Source organism: Patagioenas fasciata, chromosome 10 (assembly GCF_037038585.1).
Source record: "Patagioenas fasciata isolate bPatFas1 chromosome 10, bPatFas1.hap1, whole genome shotgun sequence".
NCBI lineage: Eukaryota > Metazoa > Chordata > Aves > Columbiformes > Columbidae > Patagioenas > Patagioenas fasciata.
Genome location: NC_092529.1, coordinates 3,199,297 through 3,219,843, shown reverse-complemented (window position 1 = coordinate 3,219,843; position 20,547 = coordinate 3,199,297). Strand labels below are relative to the sequence as shown.

The 20,547-nt window shown below is 53.6% G+C and overlaps 1 protein-coding gene across 4 annotated transcripts in view; it reads right to left on the bottom strand.

Moving 5' to 3' along the window:
- The window catches only part of PLXNA1 (plexin A1), a 120,639-nt gene that overhangs the window by 13,618 nt on the left and 86,474 nt on the right, over nt 1-20,547 (bottom strand). For 3 of the 4 annotated variants that reach the window (XM_065845594.2, XM_065845596.2, XM_071812928.1), the window contains exons 17-29: nt 19,932-20,025; nt 19,231-19,470; nt 18,945-19,088; nt 18,021-18,255; nt 16,617-16,759; nt 13,151-13,407; nt 9,153-9,219; nt 4,218-4,364; nt 3,301-3,460; nt 2,621-2,724; nt 1,595-1,772; nt 834-1,024; nt 246-415 (exon numbers count right to left, since the gene is read on the bottom strand). In XM_065845594.2, coding sequence (XP_065701666.1) covers nt 246-415; nt 834-1,024; nt 1,595-1,772; nt 2,621-2,724; nt 3,301-3,460; nt 4,218-4,364; nt 9,153-9,219; nt 13,151-13,407; nt 16,617-16,759; nt 18,021-18,255; nt 18,945-19,088; nt 19,231-19,470; nt 19,932-20,025 — 2,130 coding nt within the window. The remainder of the gene's footprint in view (nt 1-245; nt 416-833; nt 1,025-1,594; nt 1,773-2,620; nt 2,725-3,300; nt 3,461-4,217; nt 4,365-9,152; nt 9,220-13,150; nt 13,408-16,616; nt 16,760-18,020; nt 18,256-18,944; nt 19,089-19,230; nt 19,471-19,931; nt 20,026-20,547) is intronic. The other variant, XM_065845597.2, reaches the window with a different exon arrangement.

Genomic DNA, 20,547 nt, shown 5'->3' with positions numbered 1-20,547 from the left:
GTGCGGTGCCCGGGATTTGGGGATGGGTGGGCTGAGGGAGCGTTTTGCATTCCTGGGATTTTTTTCTGCTGCAGGAAGGCATGCAAGGGATTTACCCACACCCGAAATACAGAGATATGGGCCTCTGTTGTTCTGGATCATTTCCAATGACATATTTCTGCTCGCCGGGGGAGGGGTTGGAAGTATCATTAGCTGTGATATCGTTAACCACCACCCCGCCCCGTCCCACTGCCCTTCTTCATTACCAGTTACTCTTCCAGGTGTGCCTGACATCGTAATCATTGATCTGATGCTTATCAGCTTGCTCATCCAGGAAGTCAAACATGTATTTGATGGCGAGGGGCAAGGCGCTCCCACGATGTGCTGTGCTGAAGATGGTCTCAAACAGGTCGTCCACAAATTTCTGCAGGGTGCCCTGAAGAGGAGAGAGAAGAGCTGCTCAGCAACACCCGGAGGCAGCAAAGAGATGAACCAGGTCATTCCCCTTCCCACATCACTGATTTTGTAGCTTTATCCCAAACACCAAAGGGGCACCTGTCCTAGGGCAACTCTGCTTTGCAGTCCAGCAGCTGCTGCAGGATACAGGGAACAGTAAAAATGCCAAATGGTGTAAAAGACAAATGGGAAAATCCACCCAAGGGATATTCACTTGGCATACAAACACATCACCTCCAGCTCACAAAAGAGACCGAGAGAGTCACTCCTCCTGTGCTTTTGAAACAGAAGGCTAATAAAAAAACACAGCACTTGCCACTTTTGGACAACCCAAATCACTACCCTTCCCCATTCAGATTTCAAAAGCCAGGCAGCAGCTCTGTGTCTCTGGGTCATACCTTGGTGGCTAACAGGCGGGTCAGGTAGATTTCGGAGACCATCTTGCTGCCCCGGTCACCCTCCCGCTGGTCCATGTGGTCGTGATTTTTCACCAGATGCCAGAGCTTGGTGCCGCTCTCCAGGTCGGGGGTGATCATGGGGGTCCGCGAGCGCAGGCTGTCGGGGCTGCTGGCTGTCCGCAGCATGCTCTCTGCAAGCACCGAGCACAGGGAGATGCTCACAACCTGCCCGCCTCCATCCCCCTTCCCTCTGCTGTGGCTTTGGGGCCATGAAATGGGAACTTTGGGGTCCACCATGAACTGGGACCGACCTCACAGCCTGCTGGGCTGTGTTCAAGCCTGGCTGATGCAGAGGAGCCAGGATCAGGGTGGAAGGGTTTCCGCAGGGGTCTGTCCTGCTCCCAGCACGCTGGTGCCAGGATCACAGACACCTCGTGTATCAGCCTGAGCTGACCACACTATTCCCTTCCAAACCAAGGCTGAAGAACACTTGCCAGCATGTTCGCTGTAGCCCTCAACTCTGCTCATTTAAGGGCAAAGTACCTCTGTGCTTATTTTAATCAGATTTCAGGGGAATAAAAGGGAGGGAATCCCTTAGCAGCAGTCATCTGACACATCTTTATCCCCCGAGTCTGACATGCCGCAAAGAGAGATGTCTCTGAGGGCATCTGCTCCCTTTCCAACACCAGAATAAATAGCACGGTGCAGGAGAGCCGGGGATTTGGAGGAACCTTGTTCACATGAGCCACAGTTACAATCACCTGCCCTGGGCCTTGGTCTGCCAGCCCAGCCCGGTGCTGCCTCCCCGGCCAGCACAGCGGCGGGTGCCCCCGCGCGCTCACCGTATCTGCTGAGGGACTTGGTGAAGGTGGAGGAGTTGGAGATGTTGTACGCCGAGTTCTGCTTGGGCACCAGGGCTACGGAGGAGCCGTCCGTCACCTAGGGACAGAGATGGTGTGAGCAGGTTGTGGCACGGGGGGAATACAGGAGGAGCAGCCCCGCAGCAGGGAGAAAACAGACAGGAGGGATGAAGCTACACAGCACCCCAGGCCAGGGACATCCACCTCCAGCAGAGGAGACCTACATATCTACCTCTGCCTGGAGAAGAGAAGACTCTGGGGAGACCTTATTGTGTCTTTCAGTGCCTAAAAGGTGTCGATAAGAAAGATGGAGACAGACTTTTTAGCAGGATCTGTTGCAATACGACAAGGGGTGACGGTTTTAAACTAAAGGATGGGAAATTCAAGCCAGACATGAAGAACAAATTTTTTTTATGCTGAAGGTGGTGAGAGCCTGGCCCAGGTTGGCCAGAGAGGTGGTGGATGAACCATCCCTGGAGACATCCCAGGCCAGGCTGGACGGGGCTCTGAGCAACCTGAGCTGGTGAAGATGTCCCTGCTCATGGCAGGGGTGGCACTGGATGAGCTTTGAAGGACCCTTCCCACCCAAACCATTCTATGATTCTACAGTTCTGCAGCAGCTCAGGGGAAGAGGTCAGAACAGGAACACACCAGAAACCTTGGCATGAAAACGGTAAGTAAGGTCAGAGCAGGAAAGAGCCTCTATGAGTTCTGGACATGCCCCATTTAGTGCTTCCTTAAATGGAAGGACCATAAACATGGGGCCTGGGCAGGGGAGTGATGCAGACCTCCTGGCCATGGCCTTGCATGAGCAGCATGGCCTGGAGAGCTGAGCCCAGTCCCTGACCAAACTGAGGAGAAAGCTGAGATGCTCAAGCTCAAAGCAGCTGGTGACAGCTCAGTGGTCTCCACCACAGACAACCTTACCTGGTAGTGGGCCAGGGTGTTTAGCCTCTTCCAGTCATTGTCAATTTTTGTGGTGACATCTTCGTCCTGCAGTATGATCCGGGCCATCCTGCCCTGCCGCCACTCTGCCCCATGAAGGAGAAGGGCTCGTGGTTAGTGGGGGGCCTTGGAGCACAAAGCCGAGGTGAGGGCAGGAGCACGGTCTGGGCATCAAGAACAGAGTCCTCCCACCATCTTCTGAACCCCAGGACTGGTGATGATCAATATGGTGTTGGACAAAAGCTGTTTCTAACTACCCAAGGAAAGACAGAATCCATTTGACCCCAGTGACAGTTTCTTTTGCTTGTCTTCATTCTCCTGCCCTTCCTTTAGGAACAGGACTATTAACACTGTTCTCAACTACTGCTGGCCTCCTTGGACCTCAGCAACCTCAAGCCTGCAATCCAGACCACGGCCAGAGCCAAGGAGGCTCCTCTCTCCATCCCCGCTCCTGGCAGGACCTACACTGTCATGCCAAAGGTCCCCACACACAGCCAGTGCCACCAGCACAGCAGAAGAGGACAAGCACAAATGCTCTGGTCCTGTCAGGTCCCTTCTCCTGCAGGAGATGTGGATTTTCCTGCCTTGAACAGTTTTTTTGGCACTTCTGCTCTTAGTCATGTCCCTGCTGCCCACAGGGAAGTGCTTGGCCTCTCTCTTACCCAGGTCCATGTCTCCAGCTTTGGGTCGCTGGGAATAGGGCACCCCCTTGTAGACGGCGTCCAGCAGCTTCTCTTTCACCTGCGTGATGGTGTCGCAGTTCAGCACCTTGACGGGGATCTCCGGGGCATTCTCGTTCTCAGGGTTCACGCAGTTGAGGGTCTGCACAGCACAGGAGGGGCAGAAAGACCCAAGTGAGAGGTGCAAAGGCAGGTCCATGGGGCTACAGCTGTCTACAGGTCACAACTTCTCACCTCCCAGGCCACTGTGGAGTCACAGCCACAGGGCACATTCCTGTTGCCCCTTCCTCCTCATCTCTCCTCTCCACCCTCAAATCTCCAACTATTCCAGAAAGGCTCTGGTGAAGAGTGAAGGATTGTGAAGAGTGAATCAGTGAAGGAATACTGGGCCAACAAACCATGTCACCAAAACCTGTCTAGCCTGAGTGATACCCAGGCACACTTCACTAGTGAAGAACCAGCTGCAGGTTCAGCTGGACAGAGGAGATGGCTCATATGGAGGAAAAGTATCTCTCCATATCCTGCAGTCATCTCCAGGCTTTAACTTTGATCCCCAGCCAACATGAGCCGCTGAATGTTCCAAGTAGCATCTCTGGCCCCAGGTCTGTCAGGGCCATGGGGTTTGCTGGGAGAGGCATGGAGAGGGGTTCAGTTCACGTTTGGCTTTCTCAGCTCCATGACAAGAGCAAACCTTGCCATGCAAAGACCCCATTTCTGACTGTAGCTGAGACGGGCACCGCACAGACAGGGCAAGAGGCACCCCAGGGATGCTGGAGAGAAGAACAAGAGACAAATCACTCTCTGCAAAGTACTTTGGGTGCCTCCAGGATCTCGTGAAACAGCTGGACCTAGCAGCGCTGCCAAGCAGCAGTACCAGCGAGGCTTCCGCTTGCACTAACCAGCATTTTGTAGTCAATCTGCTGCCGGATGAGCTTGTCTTCGCTCAGGGAGTAGCGAGCTTCTCCCGTGATGGCATCGATGGGTCCCTTCTCCATCTGCTGCTTGATGGCACAGTAGAGCATGAAGAGTGGTTCCCCAGCACACTCCTGCGGCACAGAGGATGGAGGAGGAGGAGAGAGTGGGGTGAGAAGGTGCCAAGCACCAGCTTTGCCTCTCAAGACTGCAAGGAAGTGGGGAGATGGTAAAATTCAGCCTGTGGAATAACTCATTCTCTCCTTCCCAGCCTGCCGGAGGTCGTCCCTTGTCTATCAACCCCTAGGCTCAGCTTACCAGAGTTTCCAGACACTCCCTGGTGATTTCTGTTAATTCTACAGGCAAAAACAAGCTAAAAAGGTTAAATTCAAGGCTAGTGAAGAGCAGGTTGGGTCTGGGGACTTTGTATATGGGATACAGCGTATCTTTTGAGCTGGCCCAGCCAGGAGAAGCACCTGAGGACTGGAAAGGGCACACAGCGGTGGGACAGCCTGAGGGCTCTTGCCCAGGGATCACAACGCAGTTCTGGCATCTGCCAGGATCCCAGTCTCACATCACAGAAGGTCACAGGAGGTTTATCCGTACGACACCTGGGCATGGTCAGTCAGACCCACTGGGAAGGAAAAGTGAGGGAGAAACTCGCTGACAACCCAACCCTGAGCCTCCAGCTGATGGAGGGGACCAGGCAATGAGGTTCCTGCAGTTAAACCATTTGTCACCTACATGTCCCCACTGTCAAACCCCTCCAGTCAGAGCCACATTAACAACCATAAGTGGGAAGGAGAGAAAAACTGGACCAGACACTCCTCCCAAAGACGCTGCAGAACAAAGGAACAGCAAAGGACCCACCAAGGTTGGAGGCACCAACCAGTCTGGAGCCATGAATTGGTGTAGGGGGGCTGGTAGTGGACACCCCCTTTTTTAGCTGGTGCCCAAACTGGCTCTGAGCTGCACCCCAATGAGCCCTTCCAGATACAGACATCAATCCTAAGGGGCAAATGGGGCAAAAAAACCCAAAAGGGTAAAAGGGTCTGACGGGAACAGAGAGGAGGGGGAGAAGTCCCAGTAGATTTTACCCGACCAGCACTCGCCCCTCCCTCCCGGCCGCCTCACAAATAAATTGTCCTTTGGTGCAAAGTGTGGCTGCTCTCCCTGTCACCATATGCTGTTAGCATCTCGTTAGCATCTGCGGTAATTAAAGAGACAGCTGCTAACGAGCAGGAACAGGCATACATCATCTCCAGACCTTCCGACAACATGCCTGTCTTTGAAATTATGTTTCGTTTGCAAACTTGGCTTCATTAAGGCAGCTTGGAAAAGCGGGAGACCCAAGGTGGGTGCTACGCTACAGGTCACCAGGTGCCCACAGAGCCGCGAGCCCCCCGCCACCCCTACAGCACCCAAGCCCACCCCTCCAGCCGTGGTGAAAGACTGGAGTTGCTTCTTTTTGCTGGTTGTAAAAGTCTCCTCATAAAACTTTCCAAGTCTGTGGAAGTGATGTGGATGGAGGACGGCTTGGAGCGGGATTCCTGTTCACATCTGGCACAGCTGCTCCCGTCTCAGCCCATGGGATTCCCCTCTCTGGGTGAGCACGGCTGCTGCCCCATCATCTGTTCCAGTGCTCTGGCACCCTCAAAGTAAAGAAGCTTCTCCTCAGTAAAGAAGTTTCTCCTTGGACACTGGCTGGGCTGATGGGGAATAAATCTCTTTTTGGATGTTCTATGGCCTCCCCGGAGGGACGGAGGCATCGGTGGGCCTGGTGATGGGTACGTCCTTCCTCCAGCACCATGCAGGCTTTTGGGTGCTCCTGTGTGCCCCAGGATCCTGTTCTCCTTCTAACCTGTCAGGCACTCTAATGCCAACCAAAACAGCCCCTCTGCCCCGTCATCCTGACTCTGCGCATCCTCCAAATTGCAACTTGGCTTCCCTACCTGTTCCAAATGTGTCCTATACACTTAAAATCCTGAAATCACTCACTCCCAGCCTCACTGTCCCCACCAGCTCTTGAGGACCGAGTGGGCAAAGATGCTGCCGTGGGTCACAGCTCACTGAGCCACGACAGATGAGAATGGTTTAGGGCTCATCCCTGACAGAGACCAACAAAATGAGCAGAGACCACAGAAACGGGTGCTGCACAGTTGCCCCAGATGATCTCCATGGGGTGAGGAACAGGAGGGGACTGCCGAGACGGGGCTGAGTGAGGGGGGTTTGTGGGGGCTCCCCGTGCAAGCTGAGCTGGAGGGGGGTGTCTGCAAACCCCCCCGTGCACGCAGGCGTCGGTATGTGGAGCACAGGCTGAGGCGAGCCAGCTAACACTCAGACTGGCTTATTGACTAGATCTAGCTCATCAGGCACCTAATATTGTGCATTTTTCAGCGCTTGCCTCAATTTATCCCTCTCCCTTTCCCCAGGGTGTCTCATTAAGAGTCTGATAAATGCTACTACAGGGTCCCTGGGAAAGCGCCAGCCCTCGCTGGCTCCCCACGCTGCTGGCCCTGGGCAGGGGGGCTGCTCTGTCCCTCTCCCTGTCCCTCTCCCCAGCTCATCACAACCACACGATGCCAAGCGCCTGGCCCTGCTCTGGGCAGGTTTGCTGAGAGTTGATCTTACAGCCGGGCACGTGTTCGTCTGCCTCTTTTACATGCACAATTACCACGGTTTGGTGCAGTTTCCTTGCTGACACACTGCCATGGTACCTCTCCATCTACTCCACGTGTTTCTCCCAATTTTGATGCCACCTGCGATCCTCACTGCCAGGAGACAGGAGGAAACGGTCCCGTGAGTCTCCTTGGGTGGAACTGACCCAGGAGAGACCACAAGCACATCCTCAAGCCTCTTCCAGTCTAACAAGTGACCCAAGTGACACAGTTTCAACCACTTCCCAGGAGAGACGATCCCCAGCACAACAATCTCACAGCCAGCAGGTTTATCCAAGCCCTCTGTGTATTTTCCTCCTGTAATGGTGCATCTAGATCACATTTCTCTCTCCTGCTGCTACCACCCAGAGACCAGAGGCATCTTCCCCTACCAAATCCGCAGTATAGCCAAGGACTTTCTAAAAAGTCCTTGTCCAGGTCCCATTCCCATGTCTCCCTCACCTGCTACTCCTTATCCTCAGACCTGCCCTGCACTGGTGATGCACCTGGAAGTCTCTCCGAAAAGGGACCTGGCTGTACAAGGACAGATGTAGGAAAGTGGTGGCACATGAGCCAATCCAAAGCAGCTTCTGAACAAGGAGAACATGCCCCAGGTCACTGCCCACGTGGCCCAGCCCAGCCAGGGACACGCCAAGGGCACCAAGTCACGCACGTGAACGCAACATCCCCAGACACCATTGCGGGTGTTCAAAGGCTGTGTGCTGCACTCTGCTTGGCCAAAGCACAATCTTGTCCACTTTGAGGAGCCCTGAAGGCGTTTATCCACAGCAAGAGCTCCTCCTGCTTGTCCCATCAACCCCGCAGAGCCCAAAGAGCCATCTGCTGATGTCCTACCTGATCCCACCAGGCACTTCCCACCTGATCCCACCAGGCACCACCACTGCAGTGTGGCCCTGCTGAGCAAAACCGCAACACAAAGAGGCAGCAAGAGGTTTGACATCTCCCTGCGACCGGCACAGCTCTTCTCCTCTCCCACCCTGGAAAGCAATCTCTGTCGCACACCACACTAGATTTTTATAAATACAGGCTATCCCCCAATGGAGGCAAAAAGCCAAGTGCATGTAAGTAATATTATAAATCACCCCTCGCTGATGATCACTTGAGTTCTGCACAGATTCCTGCTTGCTCTCATCTCTTGGCTGGAAATGGTTCAAACCCTCTTTATCTTAATGAGGGATGAAATCCCACAATAACGGCTGCGTGCCACCCAGCCTCGCTGCACCGATGCCAGGCAGGATCCCAAGAAACAGCTCTGCCGACTGACAAAGCCACGGTGGGACCAGGGACACCATTCACCCCGCTGGTGTCATCCCAAAGCAGCAGCAGGACCGAGCCCAGTGGTCCATGAGCTGGAGCTGCTGCCATGTAACCTGCATGGCTGCTGGTGCGGCTCTAGCAGGTGGAAGCACCAGTGCCGATGGGATAAATGTTCTCGACATGGGTTGGGTGAACCAATGGTAAAAGTAGCCCTTATGCTTTGGCATCCTCTTCTGCTACCCCTGATGAAATTCAGGGAATGGTCAAATTCAAGCTAATGGGCTCATCAGTGTAGGCAGGGGCACAGGGAGGTCCAACATCATCTACACCCTCATGTACACGTGGTGGGGAAAACTGCACCCCTGGCTGCCCACAGGCCCTGCAGGGTGTCCATCCCCGCTGGGGCATCTTCTGGAGGGGAAGAAGCAGCAGAAATATGTGGGGGAAATGATACCACTACCAAGGAGCTTCAGTGTCAAACAGATGAAGGAAAAGCAGCAGAATTATGTGAAGAGCACAGCGCATCAAACTACAGCTCAAAAAGGCAGAAATATCCTCTGAGCACAGTCACGTCTACAGAAGGACCAGCTTCTGGGGCTTTTTCCTCCTGAGTTACACAAGTAGAGGCAAGGAGGGAAGAATGGGGACCACTCTGAAGGGATTCAAGACTCACTTGAGTTGCTTGAGGTTTATTCTTTCTCCAGGCACTGTTTTTAAGAAGATCTCAAACCCACTACCATTAAGCAATCATGGTCTGGATTTCATTTCTCAGTCTTAGCTATTTCCCCAAAAGAAGACCCAGAATCACTGATCACATCTCAGAAACACAGGATGGGGAGGGAGCCCTGGGAAGTGCTCTCTGCTCCAGGGGGAGCGGGAGCGCTGAGGAGCACATCAGCCCAGGCTCTGGGTACCACGCTGCACATCCCAGTGAGGTAGGAGCCACCTCCCCACCCACCCGAGGCTGCCATCCCTTCCCAAACTCACCTTCAGAAACTTGTACAGCAGAAACGTGAACCAATTCGTCAGCATCTTCTCCGCCACTGACTCCGTTCTGTAGGGAACACAGAGAGCAAAGCCGTCAGGAGAAGATATTAAAGGTCCCTGATCTCACCTGTTGCCACAACTCAGCCTTGGACTGTGGCTAAATTATTTCTGGTTTTAAAAGGTCACATGTGGAAAGGCAGGAACCTTGAAGCAAAGGGGCACAAGCAGGCAGCAAAATCTCTCGTGCAAAGCCTGCCCATCTGCAAGGCTGAGCCAACGGGAGCGAGAAGCAAATTGGCCTCTGGTGTATTTGGAGATCCAGAGAGAGCCGAGCACGGCCGTGTCCCATGGGAAGTCCAACCCAGGGGATGACCAGATTTCTACCTCTCCCTGGTACTTTCTACTTAAATGAAGTTTGTTTCTTGTATGGCATCTCATTGGAACATCTCCCTCTCCAGGAGGATTGTGTGAGATGCCTAGGCCAGGTAAAACGCCACCAAACCTACCTCAAGCTCCTCAGTTAAAACATGACCGTAAGGGAAGAGCTGGGGCTGCAAGGCAAGGTCAGATCATGGCCCACAATCCCATGCCAGGAACACCTTGTCCTACAACACCGAGCGTCTGATCAAGCCAGATCCATCCCCTCTCCCCACTGGGAGCTGCTGCTGACTCCTGCAATGTCCTCAACACCCCCACTGCCCCAACACAGGCTCACTAGTGGGTGACATGGGACTTCCCAATAACACCCAAAGTAGTTCTTGATCTCTACAGCCTCAAAGCCCAGGAACCGCAGCAGAGTAAGAGAACAATCATCACCAATACTGGAGAGACAAGGAAAGTTCTCCCCAGCAGCCTGTGCAAGGTATGCTCAGAAGAACTGCTGGAGGAGAGGACAACCAGTTCTTGGCAATCAGTGGTGGTGACGGTGAAGATTTCAGAGGACAAGCTCTGCACTACCGCTTCTCTTTCACAGTGCCATTTTTTTTTGTCGCATCACATTTTTTTATGAAGAGGGTGGTAAAATACTGGCCCAGGTTGGCCAGAGAGGTGGTGGATGAACCATCCCTGGAGACATCCCAGGCCAGGCTGGACGGGGCTCTGAGCAACCTGAGCTGGTGAAGATGTCCCTGCTCATGGCAGGGGTGGCACTGGGGGAGCTGGGAAGGTCCCTTCAACCCAAACTATTCTATGATCCTATGCTGCAAACACCTGCTCCAAAAATAGTTTAAAAATGGAGCTGTGCCTCTCAGCTTATGGAGAAGCAGTTGAAGGAAGCAGCCAAAACTACCTTGAGAAAACCTATAAATTGCCACTAGTTTCCTAGTTCAAATCCAGATGCCATCATGCTTCAATGCAGCACGGCAGAGAAGGTCCGGGGGAGTCTCCTGTGTCTGTGTGGGACCATCACCACGCAGCAGGAGCATAAGAGGGAGAGCAGGACCCCACAGGATGGGTGTGAGATGTGGTGGGTCCAAACAGGGGAGCTGAGGGTGACATGGGGCCCAGCTGAACCACGCAGCCCTACAAGGGCAGCTCAACGCGCCTGTCTCTGCACCACAGCCTGGTCTCGCTGCCATAGGATTAAAATTCTCCTTAACATGTGCAGTATTTTTAAAGTGGCTTTCACTCCCTTCAAAGTAAAAACACCAGCCAGCCCCTCGACCCTCTCCGGTGAGGCTTCCTCAGCTTATCCACCCATTAATCATCAGATCAGCCACTTGCAAACAGACGCCCCGAAAGCACAAGCAATACTAATAACTCCCCAGTGTGGCTGCATTCCTGGTGGAATGGACACAAACTTGACTCAAGAAGAAACAAAACCCAGAAGAAACCTGAACCTCAGAACCACCAGGAAAAGTCCCACCGCCCGATGCCACGCACTGCCCAATGGCAACACCATGCTCAGCAGATGGGACAGGAGCAGCTCCCCATGGCCAGGTGGCTGGGATAGGAAATCCACTTTCTCAGAGTTTATTCAAGCTGACTCAGGGTCATATGGCCCCATCCAAGGCTTTTTCTCGTGCTAATGGGGCTTAGCCCTTTTTGCCCTCCCTGGAATAGTCTTTAAACCATTAGGGGATTGGAATATCTGAGCCTCCAGAGGAAGGAAGCTTTCCTATGCTTTTACGGGGAAGATTAATCCATCAAGAGGAGGAAGAAAAGAGAGAAGGGGCACAAGGGGAAAGTCAGGGGAAGGGATGGACTGAAGCTCTTCAGCAGACATCCTCCCCAGCCCCAGGCCAGGTCCTCTGCCGACGAGCCTGTAACACTCATCTGAAGTGCCACCACCCGAGCTCCAGCGGATATTTGTCTTTATCTGCAACAGAGCCAGATGCCACAGCAACGGGGGGATTATCCAATAACAAAATAAATAAATAACAGCTTTCCCCAGTTAGATCAATGTTAATCCAGTTGCCCTGGGCGGTAAGCACACTGTCGCACCCAACAGCAGGGCTAATCCAAAGGATGGAGCAGTACAGCCCCCAGCACCGCTCACTCCACACCACGGCTGCAGGAAGAGCAAAGTTTCTTTGTTAAATATCACTCAGGGATGCACAAGCAAGGTCCCGCCAGGGGACATCGGCCCTGCCCCAAGCCATGGCTTCTGGAGCTCTGTGGCTAGAGACCAACAGTCCTTGTGCCACCAGCTCTCACTGCACCGGCACGGGTCGGGCTCTGCCCCACGGCTCCACCACCGCAGCTGCCGGCCTCCCTGCACTGCCTTTTATTTATATTTTATTGATTTACTTCATTCTGGAGCTTTGCTCTGACGGTAGCAGTTTCATGATGCTCGGAGAGCCCCAGGAGCTGGAAGCACAGTTTAAATATTTCAGGGAAGCCTGGTGGTGTGGAGGGTCAGCGAGAAGGGAAGGGCCAAAGGATGAGCTCAGGGAACAGGAATGGGGACAGGGGTTGGCACCTCCAAGATGCACCCCTCTCCTGGCCAGCCCCAGGTCTGTCCCACATCCCCCTCTGGCACATTGCTAATGAGGTGCTTTGAGAAATTACAGTGAGAAATTACAGCCATCTTTGTAATTGATAAATGAAGCAGAGAAATTAAGAAAGCAATGTGCCTAAAGAAACCAGCTGAGGGAAGGTAGCAGACATGTAACCGGGACCAGCTCACATCTGTGTCTTCTCCACAGGTGCCTCCCCAGGGCCAGGTACACAAATCCCAACTTTGCCATGAACATCAACTGATGTCTGAAAGATGCTCTGGTTTTCTTGACCCCTTCTGACGACATGCCACCGCTGTGGCTCTCGGCCATCCCTGCAGCTTTGCTGGAGCCTGGTGGCACTGAGCTGATGAAGGTACAGATGGGGAGGCCTGGCGCAGCGTGAGAAGAGAGACGATGGCACAGAGGGCCTCGAGCTGGGTTGGTGGAGCTTATTAATTGTTTTTGTTCAGTACTTGGTGTATCTTTCAATATTCATCAGTCCGTGATGAAGAACAGCTCAGAGCTATTGTTAAATATTGATGGGCCAGGCAGACTCAGGCAGGGCTTGGCAGGCTGCCTCCTGCTCACGCTCCCTCCCAGCCCCGGCGAGACTCCCAGCTTGCGAAGATCTACTTGGCTTTCCCAGGAAAACCCCCATGTGCCAGGCAAGGTGGGCAATCCCTGAGGAATCACAGAATCACAGAATGGTTTGGGTTGGAAGGGACCTTCCAAGCTCATCCAGTGCCCCCCCTGCCATGAGCAGGGACATCTTCACCAGCTCAGGTTGCTCAGAGCCCCATCCAGCCTGGCCTGGGATGTCTCCAGGGATGGTTCATCCACCACCTCTCTGGCCAACCTGGGACAGGGTCTCACCACCCTTCTCATCCTTGTATGCAGACAGGCAAGGAAATGCTTGAACATGGCCCCAGTGCTGACATCGCCATAGCCAACACCAAACCCGCCACTGATGGCATCCCTAAAGGACACCAGCTTATGTCCACATGTTCAGAGGAGCCTGGGCACTGTCCCACAGCTCCAGCCTCTCGGATGGTCACTCACCTCCGCAAGAGCAGCTTGGGGTGGTTCTTACTCTCCAGGTTCTTCTCGATGAGGTCGGAGAGGAGCTGCTTCAGCACGCCCGTGGCATACTCCATCTCGCCCTGCAGTGCCGTCATGATGAGGGACGCCACGTTGCCACGGTCCCGCATGGAGAAGCTCCTCTGAGCCTCCAGAGTGCGGATGAAGGTCAGCAAGAAGTGCTTCTTGTTCAGGAGCTGCCCAAAGAGGGTCAAGGACTTCTCCACATTCGCCTGGACCTGCAAGGATAGAGCAAAGCTGGGGGACGGGCACAAGGGTGAGGGCAATAGGAACAAAGTGTCTGGGCTGCACAAGGCGCTGGATTCACCCTCATCTCCCAAGAGAAAAGGGTGAAAAAGGGTCAACAATCAGCTGGATTTGCTGTCTCTATACTACCAAGCTTCATTTTAGGTGATCTGCCTCAGTTCCCCTCCAGAAGTGTTGTCTGGTTTGTAATATCTCAGCATCGAGTTAACACAGTCTCAGGGCATTGATGTATAGGTATATATATGCGTGTGTATATATACACACAGTTGCATGCAAAGACTCTCTCCCACACATGTGCAGGCACACACATGCACTTCCCTCCCATAAACAAACGCTCTTTCTCTCCCAAACACACGCACAAATTATCATTTTCAATTTCAACTAACAAGCAGCTCAATTCCCACCCAAGTGACTGCAATACGCGCTTCGGGCATTGCACAGAAAGCAAATAAAGCCACAGCCCTGAGCTCTGCCAGCAGCAAACCCACCTGGTTTTGTGGGGCTGGATTTCAGATAGAGAAACTAATAGCAAAAACCTGGCTCTGCCCCGCTGCAGACACAGCCTGCAAATATTCCCTTTCCTCTTGAGATGTTTGAAGGCGGATTTCTGGCCATGTTTGACCATGCAGGACACAGCAGGGATGGGGCTGGGATGATTTTATCCCCACACTGCCAGTGTCAGCCCAACTCTGGTCAGCCCTGAGCACATTTCTTACCAGAAAAGACCATTTTTACAATGCCATTTCCCATTAGAAAATATGGTTTCCTCTGAATAAAAGCCTTGCTGTGATAAAATGTCAATTTTAATGATTTTTTTTTTTTTTTATTTCCCCCCCTTGTCTTCCTGATTGGGAGAACAAGTGAAAAATTTCATTTCATGTCGATATTTGGAGACAAAACAACACTTTTCATTTCAAAACACCAACTCAACGCGAAGAACAGAGTTTTGACACATCAAATCATTTCGCTTCAATCAAAACTTTGGATCGCTGCTCTTTTGTTCAGCAAAATATCTCATGGTTGCCACTTCCCCCTCCAAAATGCCATTTCCCACCCAGACCTTGTCACTTCTGCTACACAAGCCCCAGGTGCCATGTGTCCCCTCACTGTCACCCTCTTCATCTAGGTTAGCAGGGAGCATCCCAGAAGGGTGATGGAGGAGTGACAAACCCTCTCTGTCCCCATCGCACCCCACGAGCAAGCGTGTGGCTCAACTTCCCTTACTGCAGTTCAGGAGATAAACACCCTGCTAAGAACAGAAATGCTTTAAATTATATTTTCCTGGAGTCCCTCCCTCCACACTAAGGAGGGACCTCAACGCAGTGATGCTGGAAGCTCAGGCAGATGCGTGAGGTTCAGCGGCATCGGCTGCTCCCTCCGGGGATGCAGAGGTGCTGGTTATTTCCTCAAGCACGGGAAGACCCGAGAGCCAGCTGGAGCTCAGGGGCTGCACTGGAGACCTACCAGCCCCTCCAGTAAAACCAGGGCAGAGGGAGATGTGCTGCATCCCCACGCCTGCACACAGCTGGTGCTTTTGCAGTCAAGACCAGGCAAAGGAGACCACGGGACGAGAGGTTTTCTCCCTTCAGCAGAACAACAGCATCTTGATAACATGCAAAATGGGTCCTGCCCTGTCATGATCATCCCCTTGGAGCCATGATGAGGTGCTCAGGAGGACACAAAACCCCCAAAACAAGAAGCACGGCAATGCCTGAGCCCCCGCACATGCCTGTTGCCTCGCTGGGCCCCTGTGTTTAACTTGCTGATCATTAGAAGAAATAAATGAATAATACCGAATTAAATATTTAATCAGGCTTAAATTTGCACAAAGCAACAAACCTCCCCCCCAAATTTAAAGAGGAGGGGAGCTGGTACCGACAGCCTGATGCTCACTGCGGATTAGCGTGTGCGTGAGCAAGCGCCGTTTCCTTCCCATCACTTGCAATAGCTAATGTTACACTCTGAGTAAAGAGACAAATAAAAGCAAACCTGATTAAATTATATGAAGCTTACACAACTGTAGTTGCTTTATTTAATCTCTTTTGGGGATTTTTTTTTTTCCTTCTCCTTTGCAACTTTAACTCCTTGTTTCCCAGGCCAGGCTGAGCTGGCATGTTCTATTGAGTAGGATGTTTTGAATTAAGAGCTGGAAGCAGACAAACTCCCACCCAGCCTGTCGTGGCCAATGCAAAATTCCTCCTCCCATGCTGTTTTTGATACCCTTTCCACCCCTCTCTCTTTAGGGAAAATCCTTTAGAGCAAGAACAGAGGTGAGAGGAGAGCCAGGCGTTTGCACAGCCAGGAAGGGCTGTGCCCCAGGGACGGCTCCGCTCACGCCTGCTGCAGCTCTGAGCATCCGGAAACCCGAGCTGCAAGGGGAAATCCATGGAAACGCGGTTCCCCGGGGGAAATCGATGGAAACGGGGTCCCCGCCACCCTCTGGAGTGTGGATTAGGGAGCAGGGAAAGAGCAGGCAGAGCGCCAGGGCCCCGCGCTGCAGCCACGCTGGCGTACAACACCAGCACGTGTGCTCGCGGTTGGTAAGAGCCCGTTGTGTCGTAATTAGTGATCGTGCATCTTGCACCAGGGCCGATTACTTCTCCTAAATACATTGTGAAGCCCACGTCGACATTAATTACTGTGCCAGGTCAGCGGCGGGGGGAAGCTAAGGTGACCCCCCCCTCCTTTCTCTAATCAAGAACAGCCTCGGCAGCCCAGTGAATGAGAAGCCAATTGCTGTGCAATTGCATGCACTAAATGAAACAGCGGTGGGGAGGCCAGGAGAGGAGAGGGAGGTGGTTTGGGGAGCAGGGGAAGGATGCCAAGGATGGATTCTGCATGGGAAACAGAGCCAAGCAAGCAGGCAATGTTGGACAAGCCTGCTAGAAACGAGCGGCCGGTCAGGCATCAAACAAACCCAATTGAATAAAGCAAGTGCTGTAGAAAATGACAGCAGCAATGATATTAATATAAATATTGATATTAATGTCACAGAGAGCAGTAACCACTCAGCAGCAGGTCTGCAATTTGCCTCAGCTGACACGTGGCGAGATGCTCTTTGCTGCACCAGCACACAACCAAAACATCTCCCCAGCCCTATGCCTGGAGAACGGGGACTTGGACTATGCAGGACAGACATGAAACACTACAGGGACAGACAGACAGACAGGCAGACCCACACCTCCATCTCCTTCAGCACGGGATGGTCTTCTATCCCCGGGAAGAGAACCCGCATGGCGTAGGTACGGTAATCCAGAAAGGGGATGCCAGCCCCGTCCAGGTCGTTGGTGAGCTCGTTAATGTCTGTCTGCAGTTCAGCGAAGGCTGGGGTGGGAAAAGGAGAATTAATTAATATATCACAGAGTCCCAGCACAGAGTTGGCACCCAGCCCCCATGGGTGGGACCCCCCAAGGTGTGAATTGGCTCCGCACCCCTGCCGCCCCGCAGGCTGTGATCACTGTCCCCATCGCACAGATGGAGAAACTGAGCTGTGGAGGGTGGCGGTGACTTCCCCAGGATAAATCCAGCGGTAGATCGGGGAACAGGACCACCAGGTCCCACGGGGCTCAGATCTCCCCTGCTCAGCACTCGCAGCCTCCCAGGGGTGATGGGGGCAGCAGGGAACAGCAAGGCTTGAACAAAGCCAGAGCTTCTGGGGTAAAACATCAGCCTGAACCACAAAAATGTCCTCATTTCTTTTTGACCTAAATACTACTGGAGAGAAGAGCTTGAACACACCCTCCCTGGCACCTCCCGATCGGAACAGAGGCAGCCGCGACTCCCAGGGGAACGCGATGCGGGGGGAGTCCTGAACCTTTAATTGCACCTACAGGGAAAAGCTGACGGGAGAGGAGTCCTGGAGATGCACCAGGGAAAGGGGTTGGCGGTAGGGGGGAGAAAACCCTCAGAAAAATCAAATTAACGGCACTTTAAAGGGAGCTGAAAGCCAGGCAGAGGACTGCAGGCTCGTCAGCCTGATGAGAAAAAACAAACCGTCAGCTTGAAAGGCGTGCTATCTTATCTGTAACTAGTGGGACTAGAAAAGAGAAAAGGCAGGGAAGAGATTGTGCCTTTTAATTAAAAGCAGATCCTTTTATCTGCCAGCTGTGGAAGACAAGACACCATCCCCTCCACCAGCTCCCTCCCCTCTCCCTGTCACCGGTGCCATCGCAGGCATGCGTATGGATGGGGACTTGGGGGTGCAAAGGGTGTTTTCTTTCTTCCCCCTTTTTGTTCTCCTGGTTTCAGTGGCTGCTCCACCCGCAGCACCCAGACTGGGAAACTCAGGGCAATTAGGTTTTATCGGCAGGATCATACAAGGAATTCTGTCCAACTTCACTCACATAATGAGAGACCGACAGCCCACTCACAGACAGCCCTTGCTACCCTCCTCCCTCTCTCTTCTCCCATTTGGACAAACGGAGGGGAATTCTTCAACCAGATTCTACCCAAACTGAGTATGCTTCCTCTGACAAAGCAGCTTTACCCATTCCCTCTCTGGAAGGCAGTGGGGAAAGGGTGGGAGCACACTGAGAATGTACAAAACTTTCCAAGACCCCCTGTTAGCAGCACAGGGATCCCTCACCCTCTTTGCACTCCAGGGCCACCCGGGACTCCAGGTTGTCCATCTGCAGCTGGAGGCGTTTCAGGGTCCGGTCGGCATCCCGGGATTTGCGCTTGTAGGCGATGAGGACAATGATGATGATGAGGAGGAGCAGCCCACCCCCACCGCCGATCCCAATGATGGCGGGCAGGGTGAGCAGGCTGTCCGAATAGATCTGCAGCGTCCCCGGGGAGAACTCGAACCCTCCAGCCTTAATCTGTGCCATGGTGTAGAAAAAAAGGACCTGGTGTCAAGGGGTGTGTGGCCAGGGCAGCCCTCCCGACCCTGCCTGCTGTGCTGGGAACCAGGGGGTGACTACAAGAAGGATGCGGAGCTGGTCCTGAGCAGCGTGGCACGTTTTAATGGGATGCAGGACACACGCTGCTGGAGCAGGCAGAGAGTTTGATGTCTCATTCAGACAACACTACAGTAACAGATGGGATATAGAGCAAGTTCCCCCATGGGTGGGGAACCTTGGTGGGGACCGCACTGGGTCCCTTTCAACTTGGTAGGGTCCTGGAGCGCTAGCACCGCTGTGCTACAACCCCACAAACAAAGAGCTTTCCTCATGGCATGTACCAGCACCAGGGGAAGGGGTGGGAACCCCCCCAACATGGCACCCGGCGAGGAAGGGAGGTTGTCGGCAGGGACAGGGCCACACAGGACATAGGAACACCTGGCTGAGCGTGCCAGGGAGGGGACAAAGTATTTAGTCCTATCAAAGACATAATTAGGGAAAGCAACACTCAAGGAGCAGGAAGAAGACACCTGAGGATGCCTCTGTATGGGCACCAACCACCTGGTCCTCATCCAAGTATGAGTACGCAGCAGTGTTGGTGCTGCAATAACGACTGAACCTGTGACACACGGGACACGAGAAGCAAAGACACCGGTGGTGGCGTTTACCGTGACTTTGTGCTGGCCGGTGAGGTTGGGGGACTCGCACAGGAGCTGGGTCTCGGAGACGGTCAAGGTGCAGGGAGTGTCGCCGATCAGCACCGTGTAGTTCAAGCGGGAGTTCCCAGCAGCCGGCGGGAGCAGGTTCCTGCCCTTTGAGGGAACAAGGAACGAGATTATCAGTTCTCGTGCAACAGGGAGCACTTAACCCAACATATAGTAAATTTGTGCTCTCACAGTGCAGGACTTTTTGCCAGGAGAGACAAAAAGCCACCTACGTGTAGGGACCCCTTACCTTGAGGATAAGGGGTGAGCTGGGCTTCAGTTCCAGCATCCCCGTGGGGCTGAGAAGCTCAAAGACAGGGTCTGGGTAGTAGACGAAGTTGGTGGTGTTGACGATCAGCAGGGCCTGGACATTATCCATGATGAAGCCGATCTCATCCGGGCGGTCGCCGAGCTCTGGTGGTCTCCGCAGGGGGTTGTCGATGGAGGGCGCATAGCACACCATGGTGGTGTCGTTGTAGACCGTGCAGTTCTGCAGGAGACATGGAGTGAGGTGAGAACCTGATCCCGACAGAGAGGCCAGGATGGGACCCCACAAGGACGCCCTGCAAGCAGTGGCTCTGGACACGGGGTTTAGAGTTGGGATCTCCTGTCCTGTGGTGGAACATCAACAGGTACCACATTCCATCCCGGGGCAGAGAGAGACTCCTGTCTGCTATGGATGTGTGAGGGGTGGCAGGCGGGAGCTTGCTGCAGACATCCCACAAACCTCCCATCAGCTTTGCACGCTCAGACCTCAACCCTCTCCAGGCAGCACCAGCCTGGAGGCCCTGCAGGGACACCGGTGCCTCCCTTGGGGTGGCATCCTGGACCTCAGCCCTTCCACACCATCACACCTGATGGGAAAGGGATGCGCTTTCCATCCTGCCGTTGCACAGGACAGGATTCCCTCCTCCATGTGCCCTGCCCCCAGTCCCGGCTGGCACCACTTACGTTCTCCCTTTCAGAGCTGGAGTACTTGGCCCGGATCCTGGGCTCTTTGATTGTGGCCAGGTTGGTGCCAGTCACGGTCAGCAGTGTCCCGCCACTACAGACATGGAGACAAGGGGTTACAAGAGGCAGCTTGGCATTGTGTCCCTACTTTCGGGAGGGAAGCATGGTAAAATACTGGAACTGGCTGCCCATGGAGGTGGTGGATGAACCATCCCTGGAAACATCCCAGGCCAGGCTGGACGGGGCTCTGAGCAACCTGAGCTGGTGAAGATGTCCCTGCTCATGGCAGGGGTGGCACCGGATGAGCTGGGAAGGTCCCTTCCGACCCCAACTATCCTGTGATTCTATGATCCTCACCAGCCAGACACCCATCTGCCTCAGCCCAGGTGAACCGCAATGCCCTCAGGACATCTTATCCCACTGCCAAATCGTCTCAGCTGACTCAAGAGACCAACTAGAGAGGTAAACCCTGCCTAATTAATACTAACATCCCACCCTGTGTCCAGGTTTGGGGTCTGAAGACAGCTCCCAAACTAAAGAAGACCAAGCCCCCATTATGGGAAAGCATCCTGAGGAGAAGGAGGTCATGTCTGTCATCCCCTTCACCACCAAACAG